The 24,483-nt window shown below is 39.8% G+C and overlaps 1 protein-coding gene across 1 annotated transcript in view; it reads right to left on the reverse strand.

Moving 5' to 3' along the window:
* Positions 1–24,483, reverse strand: part of C6H12orf42 (chromosome 6 C12orf42 homolog) — a 72,756-nt gene that overhangs the window by 42,131 nt on the left and 6,142 nt on the right. The window contains exons 2-4 of the mRNA XM_045152257.1: positions 19,858–19,987; positions 17,272–17,339; positions 10,215–10,326 (exon numbers count right to left, since the gene is read on the reverse strand). Of these exons, the coding sequence (XP_045008192.1) occupies positions 10,215–10,326; positions 17,272–17,339; positions 19,858–19,987 (310 nt within the window). The remainder of the gene's footprint in view (positions 1–10,214; positions 10,327–17,271; positions 17,340–19,857; positions 19,988–24,483) is intronic.

The raw sequence follows: 24,483 nt of genomic DNA on the forward strand, positions 1-24,483 counted from the left end.
TGCGAAGGCAGCAGAACTAGGAAAAATAAGAAGAAAGATGCATCCTAATTAATCTCTCAGGTTCTCATCTCTTGATTTGTAAAATAATTTTTATGTGGAAATTAGATTAACTATCTCCATTCCCTCTTGTTTTAGAGAAGACTGACTTGGCCTGGTTAAGCAACTTGTGCAAGTCACATAACTAATAGCTCAGCTGGATCTGGGTCAGTCTCCAGAGGCCTCACATTCTCTCTATTCCTCGACTCTCAGCAGTTGAGTCCTATGCTCTACAGTCTTGCCAGTGGAGACAAGGCATCCCAGCTCAAGATGAAAACAAGTATTCTTTCTTGACACTATTTCTTTTTCCTTCCCTAGCACATGATGCTAACCAGCATTTCCCTCCTTCTGAATTCATGACCTCCTTTGCATGTTACAACAATAATGCTAATAATTTGGACAGTTAGTATGGTCTAGGCACTGTCCCAAGAACTTTAACTATATTTTGACAGCCATTTCTCACAATAAAACCTGAGAATTAGATATATATTATCTCCATTTTGTCTTAGAAAGATTAAACTGCAAAAGGTTCAGTAATTTGCCCAAGATCACACAACTACTCGGTGGTTGACTTGGTATACAAACTCAAAAATCTCAGCCAAGGCCAGGCATTTGTAACCACAGAGCCTCTTGTTAGCTCCTGGCATACCTCTCTGAACCATGTGCCCCCTCAGTTCCTCTCTCTTTCATATCAGTGCTCACATCTTTTTTCCTATCCCAATCATTTCATCTACCAACCTCATTATCTCCTCAAGATACCTCTTTTCTCTAGTTCAGACTTTCATTCTGAGTCACAAGTAAAAGACTTATTTAGCCATGCCCACTAGAATGTCTCTGTTCGGTACCATTACATCCAACAGTTTCCTTTGCTCAGCTAATGAGAAATCACATTTATCTTTATGATATTCAATTTCCCCCTTCTTTGTGCCACTCAGGTATGGTTTATTAAAGGCAAAAACAGCAATCTAATTCCTACTTGTTATTTAAGTATATATTTTTTGCTTTCTACTATTCCTCTCTGATACAAGAGGAATGCACAACCTGTCTGTAGAAGCCAAGAGTTTAACTGCACAGCTAACCAGAGCTGGGACTATGAAAATGCTTTTGCTGTCTTCATCATATGGTATTTCTACTTCACTGGGAAACACAAACCAAGAGCTGACAATCTATTGACAATGGTCATCCTTGAACAGAAATTCCAAGTTTCTACTGTGGATTGGTATTTCATATTTCCCCTTTCCCTTGGCCAGTTTGGCTGGCTGTTATACTTGCTTTCACTATTCATTTGTCAATAAGGCCAGATAATAAACTTGTTCATTAACCCCATGTAGGCAACAGCAAGTCTGAGATGAGTTAACATCATGGAAACTCCAGATGATGTCACATCAGCTAGCTTTTGCTACATAATAAACCATTCCAAAACTTGAGTAGTCTATAAATATGACACACACACACACATACTTCCCATGGTTCTGTAAGTTGATTATGCAGTAGTAGTTCTGTTCTGAGTCAGCTCAGCCCAAACTGGGTATTTTAGAATGAACATACTCACCTCAAATGGACACACTGGTCTAGAAGGGGCCTTACTCACATGTCTTCTATCAGTTGGGATAATGACCTCATGAGTCTTACCCCTCAGGACAGCCTGGGTTCATTTTAAGATGATATCAAGGTTTCCAATAGAGACAGAACAAGCCTTAAGACATATCACCTTTAAATTAGCTATTTATATAGTATTTTTGAGTGCCCCACTCGAAACTAGTTAAGTTGTTGAGCTAATATTCAATAGATGGATAATAATAACTCTCTCAATGAAATTAGTGGTAAAACATATTTCAAAGAGATATACATCAAGAAGGCCATGAATTTTTATGGCAATTTTGTAATCTTATGGCAATTCACTTAGTCTAGTCCTAATTTTGCAGAGACATTTATCATACCAATAACTGGGGGCTAACTCCACAATGCACAACCCATTTACATCAACAAGGAGGGTCCAATGGGAGGGGGTAGATCATAGATGAGCCTAAACAATGGTACCAAACTGCCTGTATTTGCTGAAAAGAAAACTAATAAATTAAATTTAAAAAAAAAGAATAGAAACTACAGAAACCCCAAGGCTATTACTATTACTGGACTGTTTAAGAAACAGAAGATCATGGGGCATCATCAAGAGCCATTTCAGGAAGAAGAGCAATTGATCCAGTCTGATCAAGGAAGCAATCTAAACTTTGTGACCTGGTTTATAGGGAAGATGAATTATTTTGCCCTTTATTTTCCTCTCTAAATCTGACCCTCAATAATATTCCAGGACAGCAAATAAGAATGCCATTACCCAGTTGTTTAAAGACAAAGGTCAAGCATTACATTGGATTCTACCTTCCCGTGCCCAAATGTGTAGCCCTTAGCAAGGTTGTTATTTTTTGACCATCTAAAGATTGTTGTCAGGTCCGCCCACTCACTTCCATTTTCACAGTCACAATTCCCTATTTTCTCCTAGAGTTAAGCATAAGACAATAATATGGTCATTTCAAAAAGTAAATATGGTGCTGGAGAGATGATTTAGCAGTTAAGGTACTTGCCTGCAAAGGCTAAGGACCTGGGTTCTATTCCCCAGTACCCATATAAGCCAGATGAACAAGGTGTCACATGCATCTGGAGTTTATCTGCAGTGGATGGAGGCCCTGTCATGTCTATTCTCTCTCTATCTGTCTCTTTCCCTCTCTAATAAATAAATAAATAAAATATTTTTTTAAAGTAAGTATAAAGAGGAATGGTTTTATCTGGTATCTTCAGTGGCCTCACATGGCATTTAGGATAAAATACAAAATTCTTCCTTGAGAATGACAAAACTCATCAAATCATAACCTTGTTTATTTTTTAAATCAATTGACACCACTCTTTTCTTCCTCATAGCCTCATTAGTCTTTTTTTTCTCTTTTCTGAACCTAGAAAATGTATTTATTTTAGAGTGAATGTCATTTCTCCTCTCTAGATTAAAGAGCCCCAGGCCTCTTGTATTCCCTGGGAAAAATCTATTTAATATATTTTCATCTTTCTTGTACTTATCTTTCCTCCAAATAAGCTGTTTTAATATGTAATTTGTTTTAATAGATTTACTGAAGTAAAATTTACATAGATTAAAATTTATTTTTAGTATGCAGCTATATGTTTCACCAAACATGCAGATTGATAATCATTATCATAATCAGAATATAGAACACTCTGATTACCTTAAAGAAGCTTTCCAAAAACTAAAACAAACCCCATGTTCTTCATCTGTGGCAGGTCTATACAGTGGAATATTACTCATCACTAACAAGATGAGACTCAAATGCATTATGCTAAATGAAAGAGGTTAGTTTAGGAAATTACATCATATAATTCCATTGATGGGGCATTATGGAAATGGTAAAACTATGAGGATATTAAATAGAGCGGCAGTCATCAGGCTCTGGGGTTGGAGAGGGGCTGCTTATGGAAGGGCATGAGAAAAACTCAACCTCTGCTTTTCCTCATAGATTTTACTACAATCTATAGTAACACTTTTGTTTACTTATCAACTGTTGAACTCCTCAAAAGACATCTCTCATGAGGCAAGAACCTTCTCTGTCTTGCTCACTTCTGTGTATCCAAAAGCTAGGCTTATAGCTGACATATTTTTTTAATTTTCTGTTTATTTTTATTTATTTATTTGAGAGTGAGAGAGAGAGAGGCGGGGGGGGGCAGAAAATGAGTGTGCTAGGGCCACCAGCCACTGCAAACGAACTCTAGACGTTTGCACCCCCTTGTGCATCTGGCTAACATGAGTCCTGGGGAATTGAGCCTTGAACCGGGCTCCTTAGACTTTACAGGTAAGTGCTTAACTGAAAAGCCATCTCTCCAGCCCGGTAGCTGACATTTAATGGGTGCTCAGTCACTACTTGTTGAATGAATTGATGAATGCACAAACTCAGCCCCACATCAGCTTCCATCAATCCTCATCTTTAATCCCTGCTTATGTCCTGGCAGCAATATCTAGTACATAGCCCTCCTACTTATTTCCTTCCTCTGACTTCATGGACATGTTCACGACCTTACTGTTTTCCTCCTGGATAATTGGAGGAGCCTCAAAACTAGTTTTTCTGCCTGAAGTCTTGCCTCTTCAATCACTGTTCCTAACTGCTGCTGGATAAATCGAATCACATCACTTACCTGTTAACAAGAAAGCAGAATTTCCCCATCACCTAGAAGCCTCACTATACCTCTTCTTTCAGGTGTCAAACCTAGATCACCATCCTAACAGTTCTCTATTTCTACCCAGACACTGCACCCAGAACCAAAATGATACTCATTTGTCCTAAGATGACCATGCTGAGTCCTTCATCTCTGCAGATTCCTACCCATCAGTGCCCTCTCAAGCCCAAAATCCCTGATGGCTTCAGAGTCCAAATTTAGCAAAATGCTAAGACATTTAGACCTGTCATATGAAGTTATGTAATTTTAAAGCAGGACATTTCTCAAAGTTGTAGACATAATCATGATCCTGATACAGTGGATCTTGTTGTAATACATTTTTCATGATCATGATCATGACAATATTCTTCATCCTTTATATGCACTGATAACCATCCATGATGTAAAATGCAATACATTCTGTCCAACTTTAAAAGTCTCCATAGTTTTTATAAATCCCAATGATGTTCAAATGGCCCCATAGACCAAGGTCTTTTAACTGAGTTGGAATATATAATTTAAAAACATAATGGCACATAATAAACATTCACACTGCAAAAGAGAGAACTACACATAGCAAAGCAATATTCATCCAATACAAAACAAACAAGACGAACGTCAAATTTTGTAGCTTCAAGTCCAACAACTCTAATCAGTGACAAGTCTCCAAGTCTGATAATTCTAACCAGTGATGAGTCTTGAGTTCCAGCCTCACCCCTCCAGCTAGGCTACTTAGATTCCCAGAAAACTCCATCCAGTGTTAGCAGCTCTCCTTGGCAGCTATCTCATAGTCCTGGCATCTCAATTGTGTCTCTCCTGCAACCCACAGTTTATCCTCATGGCTCCACTGGGCCTCCATGCAGTAATACAATAAGCCTGATTCATGCTACTCATGGCCATTTCCAAAAAGCAAAACCATGTTGCAAATTTAATAACCTCTCTCTCTCCTGCATATGCTATACTCTATAGTACCAGGTAGGCTACCAATTTGTTAATCCAGCAGGGGGAATAAAGCAGACTTTGAAGAACAAGACACTCCTTCAGCATTCAGACCCCTTCCCAAGAGTCAGCATTCTTCCTGTTGTTGCAATGCAGATCAGCTAGCCTACTCTCAATGGTTATAATCTCTCAAGCAATTGCAGCTGAATGGGCAACAGCTTCAGCCCAAAGATTTCCTCTTTTTTTTTTTCTGTGCCATATCCTTCTGTTCACATCAGTCCATTTATACACAAAGCAACCCTGCACAAATTCTCAGGACACAAGCAGAACAGCAAGCCTCTGATACAAACTGTCTTTAGCCCAGTCTGGACATAGCTCTTTCTTCCACTCACAAGTCAATCCTCACAGTCCATACTTGCCAGTACATTCAGGTCTTTCAAGTCTGACCAGAATAATATATCAAACTATACACATAGCACAGCAAGGTATTTCTCAGGCCAAGCTTTCAAATGCTTCTATATTCCTCCCTTAAATAAGTTCCAAAGGCCAATTCCATAGTCAAGTTTCTAGCAGCAATAACCCCACTCCTGCTACCAATTTTTTTTGTATTTCTGGCAGAAAGCACACAACTAAGAGCAGCTTGTGGTAGGAAAGGGTTTATTTTAGCTTACACACTTGAAGGGAAGCTCTATGATAGCAGGGGAAAACAATGGCATAAGCAGAGGGTGGACATCACCTCCTGGCCAGCATCAGGTGGACAATAGCAGCAGGAGAATTTATCAAATACTGGCAAGGGAAAGCTGACTACAACACCCATAATCCCACCCCAAAATAATACATCCCCTCCAGGAGGCTCCAATCCCCACATTGCCACCAGCTGGAGACATAGCATTCAGGCCCCATGTTTATGGGGGATACCTAAATCAAACCACCACAGTCAGTATAGATGCAGTTATCACAGACATAACTACATTTTTACCAGCAATTGGTTGAATCCATGGATAAATAACCTTGGGTATTGAGGAACCAACTGAGTTGGTTCTTTGCAAGGAATGACTAGTTGTCCATCAGAAGTAAATGATTTAATAAATTACAATATAATATAAAATGCATTAGTTGAGAGCTAGAAAGATGGATTAGTAGTTAAGGAGCTTGCCTTGGAAGCCTAAGGACCCAGATTCAATACCCCAGTACTCATGTAAGCCAAATGTACAAGGTGGCACATGCATCTAGAGTTCATTTACAGTGCCTAGAAGCCCTGGAACACACACTTTCTCTCTCTCTCTCTCTCTCTCTGTCTCTCTGTCTCTCTCTCTCTTTCTCCCTCTCTCTCTCTCAAAGTAAATAAATAAAATATTTAAAAATGCGTTAGTACAAAGTTGTAGAAAAAAGAGGACTTCCGGTTAAGATGGCGGCGTAGGTACCACGCCAAATCAGCCTAGGGGGGAAAAAGACCAAAAAAACTCAGCAAAATACACACTTTTACTAAAAAGTGAGGTGTATAGGAAATTGAAGCGGCAGCAGAGAAGTAGAAGAGTTATAGAGCATCCAGAGCCCGCACAGGCGGGAAAAGCGGCTCCGGCAGCTCGGCCAACCGCCGCGGCCGCGGCGCAGCAGAAAGCCGCCAGACTCGGCTCCAGCCGCAGGAAAAGCCAGGTGCGGGAGCTTCCCTCACACCGCGCTCTCCGCAACTCGGGAAACGTGAGGGGAGAGCGGCAGCGAGCAGCGGAGGAGCAGACCACGAGGTAGAAGAACACGTGGAGCAGCGAGACAACCAGAGCAGCCGCGGCTCCCTCCCCTCCCCCACCGCCTGAGCCCAGCTCTGGCGAACAGAGCAGCGGCCCGGGACCCGGCCACGTCAACTTGGGCTGACAACGGGACCCAAGCAGGAGCAGAGTTCGGGAGCAACATCAGCGGCTCCAGCACCGGTACCAGCAGCCCCAGCAGCAGCAGACCCAGGAGTGGCAGCAGTGGCAGACTCGGCAGCAGCAGCTTCAGGGGGAGCAGCGGCAGTGGACACAGCAGCAGCAGCTTCAGCAGCAGTGGTGGCTCCAGCAGTGGCAGCTACAGCAGCAGCAGAGGCAGCAGCAGCAGCTCGGTTTGCCCCGTAGGAAAAGCAAGTGCCCAGCTCCAGAAATCAGAACAGCAGCCCGACGACCCAGGCAGCAACTTGACTGAGACCAAAATCACCCAAGGTAACTGGGATTGCACCAGGGAAGGGTCTCACTTGGTCACAAGCTGACTTGGATCCCTCAACAGACCAGAAATCTTAACCTCTTTGTTGATAGAGGATCTGGTCATTATAATAACTACTCTTGCATACATACTCGGGGCTGTTTTTGATTGAATGTGTACAGTGTTTAGTTAAATTTTAGAATCTACCTGTATTTTATTCCACTCAGCCTGCTCGAATACTCCTATAGCAGGGAAACTCAACCCCAAAGTTGTAGAAAAACTGCATGAAAAAGCTGTCAGTGCACTGATGTGGAAAGAGCTCTGAGACCAAGTATGAGATGCAGACAGGTAGGTATAGACCACTGCAGCTCACCTGCAAGTTTACATCTCCAGTACATACCTTCAACTTTGTTTAGAGAAAGTGGAGAAGGGCTGTTATAAAAACACCAAAAGGGAAAAAGAACTGGGAGTGGTAATATATGTCCATAACAGCAGTACTCAGGAGGTACAGGCAGGATGATTGCCACAAGGTTGAAATCAGTATGGCCTAGATAATTTCCAGATCAGCCAGGATTACTTACACAAACTATCTCAAACACACATAGATACATAAACACATAAAGAGGAAACACCAAATGTGCATTCCTAAAGAAAGAAGAAGGAATTCGACTATAGTGTAAGAGGTCAAACACTCCACTGTATGCCTTTGTATTCCTTTTGAACCATATGAAATTTTTAATTCTCTTTTCAAAGAGAAACAAGTTTGAGGATATATTATAACTTTATTCTAAAGTGATCTCATTAAATTACATAATTACATAACATTTAAACTGGCATAAAACCAAGAAAACCTTTCAATATCCTTGATATCCAAGTATACCAGTAAATAATATTAACATATAAATCAAAGTGGTAATATATTAATTTTAAAAAAAAATAATTAAACAATGGTATAAATGAAAGCATAACATTTACCTGCTTTAGAATGTGAAGCAGCCAAAGCATGTGGAGTAGTCTAGCAACCTGGAACACTGCTTGGCTCTGACAACTTCAATTCCCCTTTTTCTAACCACACATGTAGCAACCTGTTAGCGACCTGGGACCCTCACCTGCATGTAGTTGCATGTTAATTCCAGTTTAAACAATTAAATAAAAAAATAAGTTGTTCCTTGTCGGGAAAATTTTAGGAGTCAATTTCTATTCAAATGTGTTCTGTAATGTGTCCAGGATTGAGGGACAGGGGGCCAGTCTAGCCTGAACTGGCTTTGGGTGGATGCATACTAAAACGACCTCTGAATGAGCTTTGTGGAAGAGTCCCTTATTTTCCATCTTATGTCTATGCCTGATTGATGGTACCTATGGTTGACATCAGGTACATCATGGGAAGAAACATGCACAGAAAAAAAAAGGCTAATTGAACTCAAGTCTGCCAATCAAAATAGAGAGCCATCCAAAAAAAGATAAGACAGAGAGAGACCCATCCAAACTATGGCCTTTGGTAACCAGTTCCTCCTTCTCTTAGACCCTGTAAAAAGAAGCTCTAGGACTAGAGAGATGGCTTAGTGATTAAGACACTTGCCTGTGAAGCCTAAAGACCCATCTTCAACTCTACAGGTCCCACATAAGCCAGACACACAAGTTGACAGAAGCATGCAAGGTCACACATGCACACAAGGTGGTGCATACATGTGCAGTTTGATTACAGTGGCTGGAGGCCCTGCTTCACCAATTCTCAATCTCTCTCTCTCCCTCTCCCTCTCTCTCTTTCATAGAAAAGAAGCCCTAGGCAAAACCCTGGGGCTCTAGAGTACTCTCACACTGAGATAGCCTGGTGCCTTTCTTGGCAACTTATCCACACATCTACTTGCCCTTTGCTAATCAAGTTTCTTGCTGCCTTACCTGCCATGTGCATCTTTTCTAGTTCTTTGATTAGGACATCAAGAATCTGCAAATACCAGACAGAGACCATCTGGTACCAACTTGTTTGAAAATCTGTGCTGTTTCCTAGGTAGTATATTGCATAGGTCATTAAATGATCCTCAGGATGGAATTCATGGATAGTCCCAGGAGGTTTAAAAGTCAGTACCACCAGTGTTGTGTAGAAGATAAATAATGCAGCCACATATGACATTGGCTTGATGCAAAATCATACTACTTTGCTTGCCTTATATCCATTTGTTTTGCGGAAGGCCATCCCTCCATGCCCATCTCTCTGTCTTTGTCTCTGCCTTTCTCTCAAATGTGCAATTTAGGTACAACTTACACAAATGTACCCCTCTCTCCCGAACCTGATGTTCTTTATTCTCCCAGATCTTTAAGGCTCAAATGTGGCCAAGAAAAGTTATTGGGTAAGAGAGGAATATTGTTATAAATGCAAGGAACACCAGGGTTTCTTGATAAGCTCTAAGAATCATAGATGCTGCTAGCCACATAGTTGCTATCCTTTCTGATTCTGAAAGTAGCAAATGAATAAAGCCAACAACATAAGCACTGTAAAATCCTGGGAGTTATATATATATATATATATATATTATATATATATATATATATGTGTGTGTGTGTGTGTGTGTGTGTGTGTGTGTGTGTGTGTGTGTGTGTATGTATGTATGTATATTTATATATACACGCGCACACGCACACAAATACATACACACACATGCCCCTTGGATCCAGCTCCACCTCAGGCCAGTCTCCCCTGGGGTTAAACCAGCTTCATAAAAACAATGAAGACCTCTTTCATGGTGTTTTCAAATGCAGCTGAAGTGTTCTTCACTTATGATTTTTTTGACCATACATTCCCAAGGTTTCTCTGCAAACATGATCTTTCTTGAGATTATTTCTTAATTTACCTGGCACAGGCATGAAATGTAGGCTGTTAAATTTGTGAGATGCACAGAAATTCCTCATGTGCTTGACAAATCTGGAGCAGGGCAAGGCTGATTTTTCATAGCGAGGACTGTGCTAGAATGTAGAGGAGAAAAATAAGTTAAAGTTAGATAAGACATGTTTATTGTGCCACCTACCAAGACTCAGGAATACTGTAGAAGTGGTGCAAAGAATGTAATAGCCGGAGCATGAAGAGGGGGTTTGAAGCCACCCTGAGACTACACAGTGAATGTGAGGTCAGCCTGGGCCAGAGTGAGACCCTATCCAAACAAAACAAAATGAAACAAAAATAAAGGAAATTTCTTCCACTTTAAAAGAAAGTATACCACATCAGTAATACTAAGGAAAACTGAGACAGAGTGAAATGAGAAAGAAATGATGTATAAGACTTGGCTAGCACCACTTGGACCCCTGAGAGAAGTTCTGTGTCCAATAACCTGAGAAGTTCAGAGCAGGAGCCACAGTCACGACGGTCCTCATGCGTGTCTCATCTCCACTCCTCTCTGTATGAACTAGAGTCATGCACCCTCCAGCCTTCAGCTTATATGCCTGCAGGGTGGAGTAATGCGGCCTCCTGACCATTATTCCCCATGGAAAATAAAACAGCTTTGCCAAGGCTATATAAGTAATAAGTGTTAGAGGCAGGCCTCAAATCACTTTCTTCCATAAAGAAAAGTGCAATCTTAATTCCACATCATAGTTACTTGTCTTAGTGCTGACACAGCCAAAATCTAGATGTCCAAACCAGAACATGACAGGTATCTTGACCCCTCTTTCTCTCCCAGCCTCCAGATCTACTCAGCACTGAATGCTGTCGACCGCACACTGTCAAGGTTCTCCAGACCCACCCGTTCCACTATGGCCCTTCACTGCCCATTAGCTTTGCCACTTATCATGACAGTTGCAATTTACCTATGTAGGATTCTTCTTCTCACATTCTTTTCTAAATCTCCAGCCCAAATATGCTGTGCACTTTCTTAATGGTATCCAGTGGTTCCTCAAATTTTACCATTCCTAAGATTCATCTGAATAGCATGTATGCTAAAAGGCAAATCATGATGCCAAATGCCTATGATAGAGTTCAGAGGTTCACACTGGCAGCAGTCATCCCAGGTACTTGATGCAAGTAGTAAGTAACTTCTTGCTAAAGCATGGTCCTGCCTCACGAGCATCACCTAGAAGCCTATTAAATAAGAATATTCTCCAGCCCCACCTAAACCAACCCAAATCAGGGTTTGAGTTATAACAAAGTTCCCAGCTGACTCCACATGCACATTAAATACTCAACCACACTTTTATGTAGGGGATCAATTGTAAAATGATTTCTGTGGAAGAGGGTGCTGGTCATGACCCACTATCCATATCTGTCTTCCCCTGTATCTTACAGATCTCTTCTCTGTAACCTAAGTATAAAAAAGTAGGGAAACTGGGACTTCAAAAGCTAAGGTAGTGACTCCCAAGTCCTTCATCTCAGTCATCCAGTGCTTCACACATTTCGTCCTTCATGAGACAATGCTGTATCCATCTATGTGGAGTAAACTGAATGGAGCTGATTGATGTTTCAAAATGTACTTCAGGGGCTGGAGAGATGGCTTAGCAATTAAGGCAGTTACCTGTGAAGCCAAAGGACCCAGGTTTAATTCCCTAGGACCCACAAAAGCAAAATCTAAAAGGTGGTTTTCATGTGCCTAGATTACATTTGCAGCAGTTGAAGGCCCTGGGATGCCCTCTCTCTCTCTCTCTCTCTCTTTCTCTCTTTCTTCATTTCTCTTTCTTTCACTCTACCCCTCTCTCTCCCTCAAACAAATAAAATAGTATTTTTAAAAATGTTCTTCGAGATGCAACTTTATATTCAAATTGTATGTTTTGTTAAGGAAGAGTTTACCTGGCATAATAAAGCATGAATGGAGAAGAATCATTGGCTGCTGAGAGCTCTGTATTAAAGGAGACTTAGGACACACCCTCCAAGACTCGGGGAACATTGTAGAAGGTGGCAGATAAACAGTAAGGGCCATAGGGTGGGAAGGTGTATTCTGAGGCACCATATTCAGAGGCTGACTGGTGCATTCATGATCCCACAGTGAGCCCTAATAACCCCACTGAGGAGGGCTCTCAATGGGATAGGAGCAGGGAAGAGAGAACATAAGAGTATAACCTGATGGGAATATGACTGATATGCAATGTGTTCATACAATAATGTACTCAATAAAATAAAAATAATACAAAAAGAATGAATGGAGAAGAGATGGCCAGTGTCATGTCATAAACCATATGGATTTAACTGCTTAAAAGAACCATCTCACCATCAGAAAGGGATGGAGATACTGGCTCCTGTCTGTGAATACCTTGCTGTTTTCACTTGGTTCACTGCCTGAAGTCAGACATGTGCTCTATATTTTAAAGCAAAGCACAACCCCCACCTTTCTGTTAAGAAGAGCAAATTTTCGCCACAAAAATACAAGCACAGCAAATATTGACCTTCTTGACAAATGGTGCACCTCACGCCATAGGCCACTCCAGCATCTGCTCACTGCACCCAGCCCTCCCCTTTGTCAGGAAATAATGCCAAGTGGCCTCATGCCCTATCGGCTGCAGATCGCAAATATTGAAAAGAAATAAATTTCTTTGAATGAAAGGCACCTTTCTTTGTTATCCTACCCCCTTCTCCTCCCAAGCCGTGTTGATTTTGGGGCCGTGCACACTCCCAGCACCTGTACTTTTCAATTGTTTGTTTACCAAGCTCATTATGGTTTTCTTGCTTGGCCTTAAGAACCATTCTTAGTACAGTAACCAATGAAATCGTATTTTCTTTCTCTCTTGGCATTATGTAAAGCAACAGCAGCTTTAGGCCACCTTATAGCAACTATAATTAGAGGACATGGAAGGACAGAACAGGAAACTGGAGCTTCTCCTATACCTGACCTTGTCCCTTAGGATAATGAAAAATACACCTCCCCTGCACACCAAAAGCAAAAATAGAGATTTTTGCAGCAGCCTTATGATTTGACAGAACGGTGTTTGGAGGGGGGTTTAAAACTGATTTTGCAAAAGTACACAATCATTCATGAATGGTATATGAAGACCTGGGCCACAATAACAACATATGAAATCAGAATGGAATTGGAGTGCTAAGGCGTGGTAGTGCCCACCTTTAATCACAGCACTTGAGAGGCAGAGGTAGGAGGATCACTGGGAGTTTGAGGCCACCATGACACTACATGGTGAATTCCAGGTTAGCATGGACTAGAATGAAACCCTGCCTTTAAAAATAAAAAAAAGAAGAAAAGGAGGAAAAGGAGTAGGAGGAAGAGGAGGATGAGAAAGAAAAGGAGGAAGAATGAAATTGCAGGAAGTATACAAAAATAAAATTGTGTTTGAGAAGGGTCAATTAGAATGCTGACTGAAACTCATTTCTTCTAAAGCATTAGCTATTCAATGTTGGGTCAAACCCAGTGTGGTCTTGATCTCCGGGTCTTAATCTTTTCCCACTGAGCCCTGTACAATACAGAATTATAGTAAAATGTACTGTGACTAAGCACTGTAGATCAGTGGAGATGCAGGTGTGATTGGGAGATAAGTGGTCCATATGTAACACTTCAGTCCCTTCTGCCTTAAGTTCATTGCCACCACTTGTAAGGACTTTTGTCACATTTCATTTGTGTTTTAATTTCATGAATGAGAATTTGGGGATCCACACTTTAATGTTAGAGTCATTTTGGGTAATATAAATATCTTTATCTGAGCACATTAGTCCATTGCAGTTGATTGGCTGCATGGACTGGAGTTCAGGACCAGTAGCATATTTTGAGATCCTGGGAGATGCCCTTAGTGGCGGTTCAGAGTGAAGGATCACAGAGGCTGGGGATGCTGTGGCTGTCTGATCACCATGAGGCAAATGTGTCTTGGCTTTGCATCACTTTTCAGACAAAACAGGTCAAGCTGGGTGAGCTGTACTCTCATGCTGGTTCTTCCTGGTATCGAGTGTGCTATATTTGTAAGATGAGGGTTCAAAAGGGCAGACCATGTTCACGGGAGTGTATCTCACTCTAGATAAAGCTGATTGGTTCTGACACAAGGATGGCATCAATTTGCCTTGGTTAACATCCTTCTCCAAACATCTGGGGATAGAGGATGTTATCTTCCTCCCCCTACGGAATCTTCTTCTCCAAATAAGAGATGACACCACAAACTTTATACCTATAAGAAAGAGATAAGTTCTGCTCATGCCATTAGACATACTGAGCTCTGGAGTAAGGAGTTAAAGTCAACGTACACTCTAATTCTGCAAGGAATTCTAAATCATGAATCAAGATGCTTTGAAATACATACAACTCATGAAGCAACCTTTAGATTCTTACATAGCTTTCAAAGTTACCAAGAAGCTGGGCATGGTAGCACACACCTTTAATCCCAGCCCTCAGAAGGCAGAGGTAGCAGGATTGCCATGAGTTTGAGGCCACCCTGAGACTCCATAGTGAATTCCAGGTCAATCTGGGAGAGAGTGAGACCCTACCTTGAAAAAAAAAAATTACCAAGAAAACATGGAAATGTTACTGTATAGACTTAAATTTCAATTCAGATTCACACACACAATGAATTGGTACAGAGTCAAATATTTTTAGCAAAGGTATTCTGTAAGAGTAATCAGATATAGATGGACAAAAATTTATATTTAAGACAAAATTCTCAGAAGTCTCTCTCAATTTTGTCAGAATCTATAAAATACTCAACAGCATTAGTCACAGTTGTATCAGTGGAAACATGATCTCAAAATGAAGAAATTATTGCAATATTGAAAATGAAATTGCCAGAAATATGAATTATGACCCCATAAGTTTGAAGAAAAAAATTCAGAAAAAAATACTTATTAACAATTAATATGTCACACTAATAAAGTATTATTACTATATTATGCAAAATTATGAAACCAAAATGTCAATAATTCAGGTTAAAAGTTCATGTTGATACCCATATATTGCTATTCTCTGTATTCCACATTTTTCTTTTTCATTTTTATTTATTTATTTGGAAGCAAAGATGAACAGACAGAAGAGAAACACAGAGAGAGAGAGAGAATGAGCATGCCAGGGCTTCTAGCCACTGCAAATGAACTCCAGATACATGTACCACTTTGTGCATCTGGTTTTATGTGAGTGCTGAGACATCAAATCCAGGTCATTAGGCTTAAAAGGCAAGTACCTTAAGTGCTGAGCCATCTCTCCAGCCCTTTTATTACACTTTTTAATAAAACGTTTTGTTTGGGTTTTAAATTTGTTTATGTGTATATGTGTGTATGTGCATACATGACATAACACATGTGTGACGATCAGAAGACAGCCTCCAAGTATTTCTTCTCTCCTCCTACCTTCTGTTTTATAATTATCATTTATTTGTTTGTTTATTTAAGAGAGAGAGAGAGAGAATGGGTGATCCAGGGCCTGTTGTCACTGCAAACAAATTTTCCTGTCCTGGAGGAGCACTTCCTCCCACAGCTTAACATATCTGAGACGAGGGGCTGGAGAGACGGCTTAGTGGTTAAGGTGCTTGCCTGGAAAAGCCAAAGTACTCAGGTTCAATTCCCCAGCACCCACATAAATCCAGATGGAAGCTAATTACTATTATATAGTCTCTGTGTCTTTATCCTTATAAATGAATGAACTGTTTTAAAGTAACTTTTCTCAATATTTTCCTAAATCAAATGAGCTATGCAAAACATAATTCTTGTAGAGAATACTGAATAAAATCAATGAAGCCAGGCTGGAGAGATGGCTTAGCAACTAAGGCACTTGTCTGCAAAGTCTAAGGACCCATGTTCAACTCTCCAGATCCCATGTAAGCCAGACACACAAAGAGGAGGCTAGCACAAGGTTGCACATCCCCACTAGGTGACACAAGCATCTGGAGTGTGATTGCAGTGGCTGAGACCCTGGAGTACCAGTTCTCCCTCTCTCACTCACTCTCATTCTCTCTCTAAAATAAAATAAAAATAAGTCAGTAAAGCCAATGGCAACTAGTATGACCTAGCCTGGCTAACTCAGGCTCCACAGGGCTCTAAACAAGAAATCAGTATCTCTACCTACCTGCCCATACATATTTGCAGTATGTCAATTGCAAGTCTGTTCTACCATTGATTTCTAGTGGTTTGAGAAAAGAGATATGAAAAAAGAAGAAATATGAAAGTGTATTAAATCTACAATGTGTGACCAAGTACCCCTGATTCATTTGCACTTTTCAGGTTAGATGATTTTCTTTGCCTTTAAACATGCATATTATAATCCCAGTGTTTCTATCTGACTCTTTCAAAAAGTATCTTCCTAATGCCTTCTACAAGGAACACTGCAAGCAACTGTCTCTGTGATTGTTCTCTACAGGATATGAAAATAGTAAATGAAGGTTTCTCACTGAATATCAACAGTGAATCGAATGTTCTGTAATTTCCTTAACAAGAACATTTGCAATGGTAAAGTAAGAGTGATTTCAAAGTTCCATCAGAGGTTATATGCTGGGAACATTTCCTGTTGAAAACCAACAGTGATTCAAAGGGCTAGAACTGTGTGACTATTGAGAATGTTTCTTACCTATACACACACATGTGCGTGCATGCACACATGCACACATACACACCACATCCTGTACTACCCAAGATAAATGCCTGGCCCTATGATTAATCAATTACATCACCAGAGCCTGGATCCCAGACTTCTATAGCCTGATCCCTGGTAACGATAGAGAGGAGGGTTTCTATTCTCAATGAAATAAAACAGTGGTGAAAAGAAAGAGAAAAAATTGAAAGGAGCTAACACACATTTGGCAGGGAGATGAAACAGGGGGTTCAAACATCTAAAGAAATTGAAGAATTATTTAATAAAATCTTAGCAGAAAATTCCCCAAACCAAGAGAAAAAAAGTCGACATGTAAACGCAACAAGCATTTACACCCCCAGACACCTATGACCACAGAAGACCCTTCCCATGGCACATCATCGTCAAGACGTCAAAAACAGAAATAAAGAAACAATACTGAAAGCTGTAAGGGAAAAACATCAAAGACAAGAATGTCAGAAGACATCCGATCTTTCATTAGCAACCCTAAGAGACAGAAAAATATGGAGCAACAAATTTCAGGCCCTGAAAGTAAACAATTTCCAAAATTATGTTGTAAATTATAGAGAAATAATGTGATTCCAAGACCTATGACTCAATACAATTGGCTTTGAATTAATCACACCTTTCTTTGGATAGGTGATCCTCTCTAAGCTTCAATGTGCCCATCTGAAAAGTAGAGTTTCAGAGCAATTCCTGTTTTTGTGCATGCTTCAATGGGAACTTAACAGGTATACAGTGCCTAGCACAGAGGCAATGAGAGAATGAAGGGGAAGAAAATGTAAATGAAAACTGAAAGGGAAAAGACAATGCTTATAAGGAAAACTAATCTTAGAAAAACATTAAACTGAGAGTAAAAGAGGAGAAGGCTAAAGTTTATCCAGAGACACATAGGTCCTCCCTAAGCTCAAAAATATAGAAGAACATGTAATTAGCATTCAGTCTCTGAGGGTCCTGCATGTACTAATGGTTTGAGGAGCTTACTTTCTGATGTTGTGTGGCAGAACAAACTTGTTATCTCTATTTTCTTATTAATTGGCCTTTCAAATGGGGTCAGACATTCTTACCTGTTGTTAGCCTTGTTTTCACAAGACGATAGATAAAGACAAAACCAATCTTCCATCTCATGATCTGTCTTGTTTGGACATCAGCCCTACATTATTCTAAACTTCACCAAGCCCAGTGTGACTATTAGAGAACAGAACACTGAAGATATACATTTTTGTACGGCCAGATCACTAAATACTTACAGCCAAATGCCCCAATGTAGCACTGGGGAAAAAATACAACCAAAGTGGGGAAAAAAAGAAAATACGCCAACATTTCCTTGACAGCTATTGAGATTCCTATGTTATTAAACTGAAATATACAGTAGTTCAAGGAAGCATAAAGTCTAGTTCCTTCCAGGTTCTCCCTAGTGATGAGGTTTGGATCATGTTTGGACAAAAGAATCATAATTCAATTATCCAATGATTTATTACAAAACACTTTGCCCACATCAGATACTTGGATGTGTAAACATCAGAGTACTACACTCCTGCCTATCCCAGGCTTCACATTTCAGATTTCATTAGTCAATAAAACCAGGTTTATTTATAATAAAGTTAAGCCCTTCAAACCGCTGACCATGGAAACCAGATTTTGAAATAATTCAGATTTGTGTTTCTGTTCTTTCTAATTAAGGGGAATATCGGGAAGCACAGACAGTGGGTAGCATTGTTCAAGCACTGTGGATTTAAGCAAGAAAATCTGATTATCAGCTCATGTCAGAAGCCAAGCGATAATGCAGCTTAGCATTCGTTTGGGCTTTTTCTTTGGCCAAAAGATAATTACTGTTCGTGAGGCCTTACGTAACTGTATCTAATATCTAAGGCCCTAAAATTTATGAATAGCAAAATCACACAATAGGCAAAGAAGAATTACTGTATTTATTATTTCTATGGCTTGTTCCACCATGATAATTTCATTATCGAGCAAAGTCAAACCTCTAAAATTCAAAGTATGATTTCTTAAAGGACTAGATGTTAAATACACTGATGAGGTTTTCTGCCTGATTTCCTCTAGTGAAAGTTATTTCTAACAAATAAGAAGCAGATGAGCCAGAATTTTAATAGGAAATTTACCAAAGGAGACTTGGAGTTACCTAACGAGGTCATTACACAAACAGATGTTAAGCTTCAGGAGTGAGACGTTGTTTGCTTCCAGAAACTGCTGTTTCTTGATCTTACATGCAAAGCTTCCTACCGTCAAACAGGAAAAAAAAAAAAACAAACCTGATACTGGAATAAGCATCCTTGGTAAAAACAGGAGGATGGCAGGGTAAGCTTTTCCAAATATAAGACATGTGAATATAGATCACAAAGAACCAATACTGGAGACCCAGGGTGGAAAAATTATTTGTATTATGAGCTGGAAATTTGGCATATGAAACTAAATCTAATCATGAAGGTATAGAAAATCAAGTTGTGAAATATTCAAGGTAAATTTGCTGATATTATCCAAACCACAAAAGAAGCCACTGGTTTGGGTTGTTTTAGTAGCTGTTTTTGAAGAGAAAAACAAAATGATCGTCCTTAGCTATAAATTTTTATTTCTTTAACAATTAATTTTGTTTTCCTATTTACTACCTATCAAAAACATCTAATTCATTGAGTATCTGCTATGAGCCAAGCATTGTTCTAAACACAATATTTTAACTCACCAACTCCTCATAAAACCCTTATGAAGTCAGAATGTTATTTACTACACTTTGCAGATAAGGAAAATGAGACAGAAAGTCAAAATATCCAACTGGCTTTCACCACCCCAAGTTTTACAGAAAGACTTGGCTTTATATGTCCTCATAGTTAGAGCTGGCTTTATCACTCAAACTTCTAAGTTATAGTTAAAATCATTCAGGATTACCACAATTTGTATATACTGTGTGCTCCATACTCAGGCTGCTCTCATTACAGTAACATTCGCTCGGAGCATCCTCAAACAAAAGGAAATGGTACTTTCTCACTCGTTAAACGATCTGTTACACTGCTGGTCCAGGACAAACAATCAGTCCACCTTGGGAAGATCACCTCACTCTCCACTGAGCAGGAGTCAGATGGGGTCAATGCCGCCTTTCCTGTCCGCTTCGTATGTTCCTGGAGGCAGAAGGAGAATCAGAAAGCACTTTGAGGAGTGTGACACTGCGTACCAGACAAAGGTGAGCATACTGAGGTGACAGTTGAGAGCATGGGACTGACAAAATAAAAGAATCAAAACCACCACAGCTGCAGAATGATTCAAAACAAGGCTGAAAACCTTGGCCTGAACCTAAAAGATTTACTCACAGGAAGGTTACCACACAGGTATCATTCAGGGAACCAACAAGAGCCAGTTTCCAGAATCGTTTGATAAACACTGAAGCAAGAAATTTTGCCTCTGTTGTTTTTTGGGTTTTTTTTTTTTTTTTTTTTTGGTTGTTTTGTTTTGCTTTTGAGTGAAGGGCATTGTGACAAGGTTTTGCTATATAACTCAGACTGACCTGGAATTTGGCCTGTAACTCACTTGAAGTCTTGAACTCACACCCCACCTACCTGTGCATCCTGAGTGCTGAGATTACAAGCATGTACCAAGCATGTAGGACTCAGTTCTGCCTCTTGAATAGTTCAAGACCTGCACAGAATTACAAGTCTACTTTCTTTCTGTGCAACATTGGTTCTGAGCATAAACCCTAACAAAACTGTATTTAGGGCTGAAGATATTGCTCAAAGCTTAAAGGCACTTTCTTTAAAAGCCTAACAGTTCAGGTTTGACTTCCCAGTACCCATATGAAGCCAGGTGCACAAAGTAGTGCATGACCCTGGAGTTAGTCTGAAGCATCAATAGACTCTGGGGCATCCCTCCCCCCACTCTCTCTCTCTCATGTAAATAAAAATAGTTGACTGTTTTATTTTAATCTCATTGATAGGTTTTTGGTTTACACAATGAAGTTATCCAAGGCAAAGCTCTCAGGATCATAGCTAACTTGCCTTGCCTCACTCTTCTTTCCCTGACCTGCACTTGGGTTGATCCAGGGGAGGGGAAGAAAGGGAGGACAGTAGGAAAAACAAAAACAATTACACACGCATAAATGGATGTTCTTTCTCATCAGTAACAGTAGCAGCATGTGCCATGGGCCACGGCACAAACCCTGTGACTACACTACCCAACTTGAATCCTGTATCTACCACACAGCAAACTGATTGTCCTTTCTTCGCCTCAATTTGCTCATCTATGAGTAGGTATAATGAGGATGAAGAGATGTCACAGTGGTAAAAGCACTTGCCACTCAAGCATAAGGACCTGAATTTGACCCCCAATACCCATACAAAAATATGGATATGGCCACACACACACCTGTAACCTCAATCCTGAGGGGGTCATAGGCGAGGGAGTTGCTGCTCAGCCAGTCTTACTATAAATGGCAGCTTCAGGTTTGGTGATAAATTTCATCTCAAGGAAACAATGGGAAGATTGACAGAGATGGACACCTGGTATTCTACCCTGACCTCTGTATGCATATGCATGGAGCACACACATCTGCAAACAAAAATGTGCATATACCCTATATACACATCACACTCCACAATACAAAATCTTCATGGAAATAACAACAGTCCTTATCTGACTGCGTAGTCATAGCACTTCAATGCCAGTATTCACAGAGAATTTATAATAGCTTGACTGAAAGCCACTGTTACATATATACATTGGAGAGCCATAACTAATGGCAGGTGCCACAAATTCACTCTTTATTAGATTCACTCATGACTTAATTCAGATTAAGATATGGGCCCCTGGATTGTCTTTGCTTCTATTTTCTATTCTGATTAAAAATCGTGACTCCAGGGCAGGAGAGATGGCTTGGCATTTAAGGGGCTTGGCTGAAAAGCCACAGGACCTAGGGTCAATTCTCCAGGACCCTCGTAAGCCAGATGCACACAGTGGCACATGTGTCTGAAGTTCATTTATAGCAGCTGTAACTAGCGCTCCCATTCTCTCTCTCTCTTTCTTTCTTTCTTTCTTTCTCTCTCTAAGATAAATAAATAAAAATAAAGTATCAGTGACTCCCTTTAACTTGCACCAAACTAGAACAGGAATTTGTTTTGCCCTGAATGTGACTCGCCTCCTACTTCTTAATACTTTTATATTTTAGTAACAAAATGTCCTCTGGGGAATTGGAAATCATGATAGACTTTCAGGACTTAGGGTATCCATGGAGACTACATTCACTGAGATACTAATATAACAATAGCAGAGAACAAAATAGTGAATATCAGGCACAAAGCTGGAAAATAAAAGGAACAGACCAACAGTGTTGCAGTCTGCTCCTCATCACTGGACAAACATCCAACCAGAAGCAATTTATGGGTGAAAGGACTTTATCTCAGGTTTATAAACCATCAGTGGCAGAAGAAGCTTACACATTTCCACAGATGCATAGCAGAGAGACATAATCAAATTGTGAGCAAACACCAACAAGCACAAACTGTCAGCTCTCAAACTGCTCTGAACACACCTATTAGGGCTGCACTCAGATATGTCCCCAAACACACCTTAGGTCTGGACTCCAAGATATACCTTAGTAATATCTCCTCTAGCTGAGCTACTGGAGACTCAAGTTACACACTCAATTTCTAATCAAAAATACCTAAGTCTGTGGGGCCACACATTCAAACTACAAGCAGTGTATCTGCTAGCCCTAAATCCCTGGGCTTAGCCCTTCTTCTCTTGCTCTGATACTAATGGATTATGCTAATGAGGAAGATAAAACTTTGTGCAAGTGGACTCAGATCCCCATGGCACTGAGTTAGGGATTTATATCAATTCACTGAATGTCTGCTAAAATTCTATGGAATAAAGTACATTATACTCACTTTGTAAATGAAGAAGTAATGCACATCTACAGAGGGTAAACTAAATTTGCCAATTAACCATGAAGTAGTGACAATGAGCCAGAAGGGATAACTGTCTGCATTTGAAGAGGGACTCCAAAGTCCCACTATGATGTGGTTCATGATTCAGTAGCAAGTAGATGAGAATTTTTTCACATTTTGCAGTGTTTTCTCCATATTCTTAAAAGACTAGACATTTGACAATTAAAGAACTCTAAAGATTTTTTTCAAATAAAATGTCAGTTTTTAGTAAGACAAAGTGAGGTACCAGCATTACTCTGATACTAAAGGCAAATTAAGACACGAAGAAAACTGCAGACCAATATTCCTGAAGAATTACTTATGCAAAATAAGCTTGACAAAGTACGAGAAAACTGAGCTCAGTACCACATGAAAATAATTATATACCATGACCAAGTGGAATTTATCCCCAGAATGCAAGGATGGTTCAATGTATGAAAAATTCATCAATGTAACATGCTACATTAACAGAATGAAGGATGGATCCATAGATTATGTCAATTGGAAACGATAGCACTTAACAATGTTCAATAAACTTTCACAGTTAAAAATAACATTCAGACTACAAATAGAAGGAAACTATCTCTACATAATAAAAGTCATTTATAAAATGTTCACAGCTCACACTACACTCCATGGTAAAAGATTGAAAGCTTGTCTTCATTCAGAAGCAAGGTAGATATTCTTGCTCTAGCACCTGTCCAGCACAGTACTAAAAACGCTATTCAGAATAATTAAGTTTAAAAAAGAGAAAACAGACTGGAGAGATGGTTCAGTAGTTAAGGTGTCTGCCTACAAAATCCTAACAACCCAAGTTCAATTCCCTAGTACCCATGTAAACTTTTAGCTAAATGTACAAAGTAGTGTATGCATCTGGAGTTCATTTTCAGTGCCTAGAGGCCCTGGTGTGCCCATTCTCTCCCTCTCTCTCTCTCAGTGTGTGTAAATAAATAAATAAAAATATCTCTCTAAAAAGACATACATAATTATAAAGCAGGAAAATTATCTTTATTCACAAGTGACATGACTTTATAGTTAGAAAACTTAAAAATTCCTCTTTCTCTTCTTCTCCCTCTTCCTTTCTCTAGAACTAATAACTTCAGCTACACTTAAGGATATGAATTAAACATACAAAAATCATATAGTAAAAATGAATAAAATAAAATGGAATTTAAGAAAAAAATTCAACTTCAATTGACATCAAGAATAAAATTCAAGAAATAGACTTAAGAAGCTAAAAATATTTGTTACAAATTTACAAAACAATGCTCCAAGAAATCAAAGACATTTAAAAAAGAAGACATTGCATGTTTGTGGAGTTAATATTTTTAAGATTTCAATAGTGCTCAAAGCAATTGAGAGCACACTGAGAAATCAATGTAAAATTGAGCTAGAATCCTCCTCCCTGCTGATGAGAGGTCATAGTGCTGGAACTATGCAGCCTGCTTGGGAAGAAGAGTCATCAGCAGTCTTGACCAGCAGTGGACCTTGCAAGCTACATAACTGGCCACACAGGGAAGATGCACAAACTAGTGCAATACTGTCATGTCTATTATTAAGGTGAACAACTACTCACTATTGGGATTTAAGGCCCACTCCATAGGAAAGAATCTGTGCCTGTCACTGAAAAGGTAGTCAAAAACCTACGATGGGCTGGAGAGACATCTCTGCACTTAAAGATACCTGCTTGAAACCTTGAC

The sequence above is a fragment of the Jaculus jaculus genome, chromosome 6 (genome assembly GCF_020740685.1).
Source record: "Jaculus jaculus isolate mJacJac1 chromosome 6, mJacJac1.mat.Y.cur, whole genome shotgun sequence".
In the NCBI taxonomy this organism is placed as follows: Eukaryota; Metazoa; Chordata; class Mammalia; order Rodentia; family Dipodidae; genus Jaculus; species Jaculus jaculus.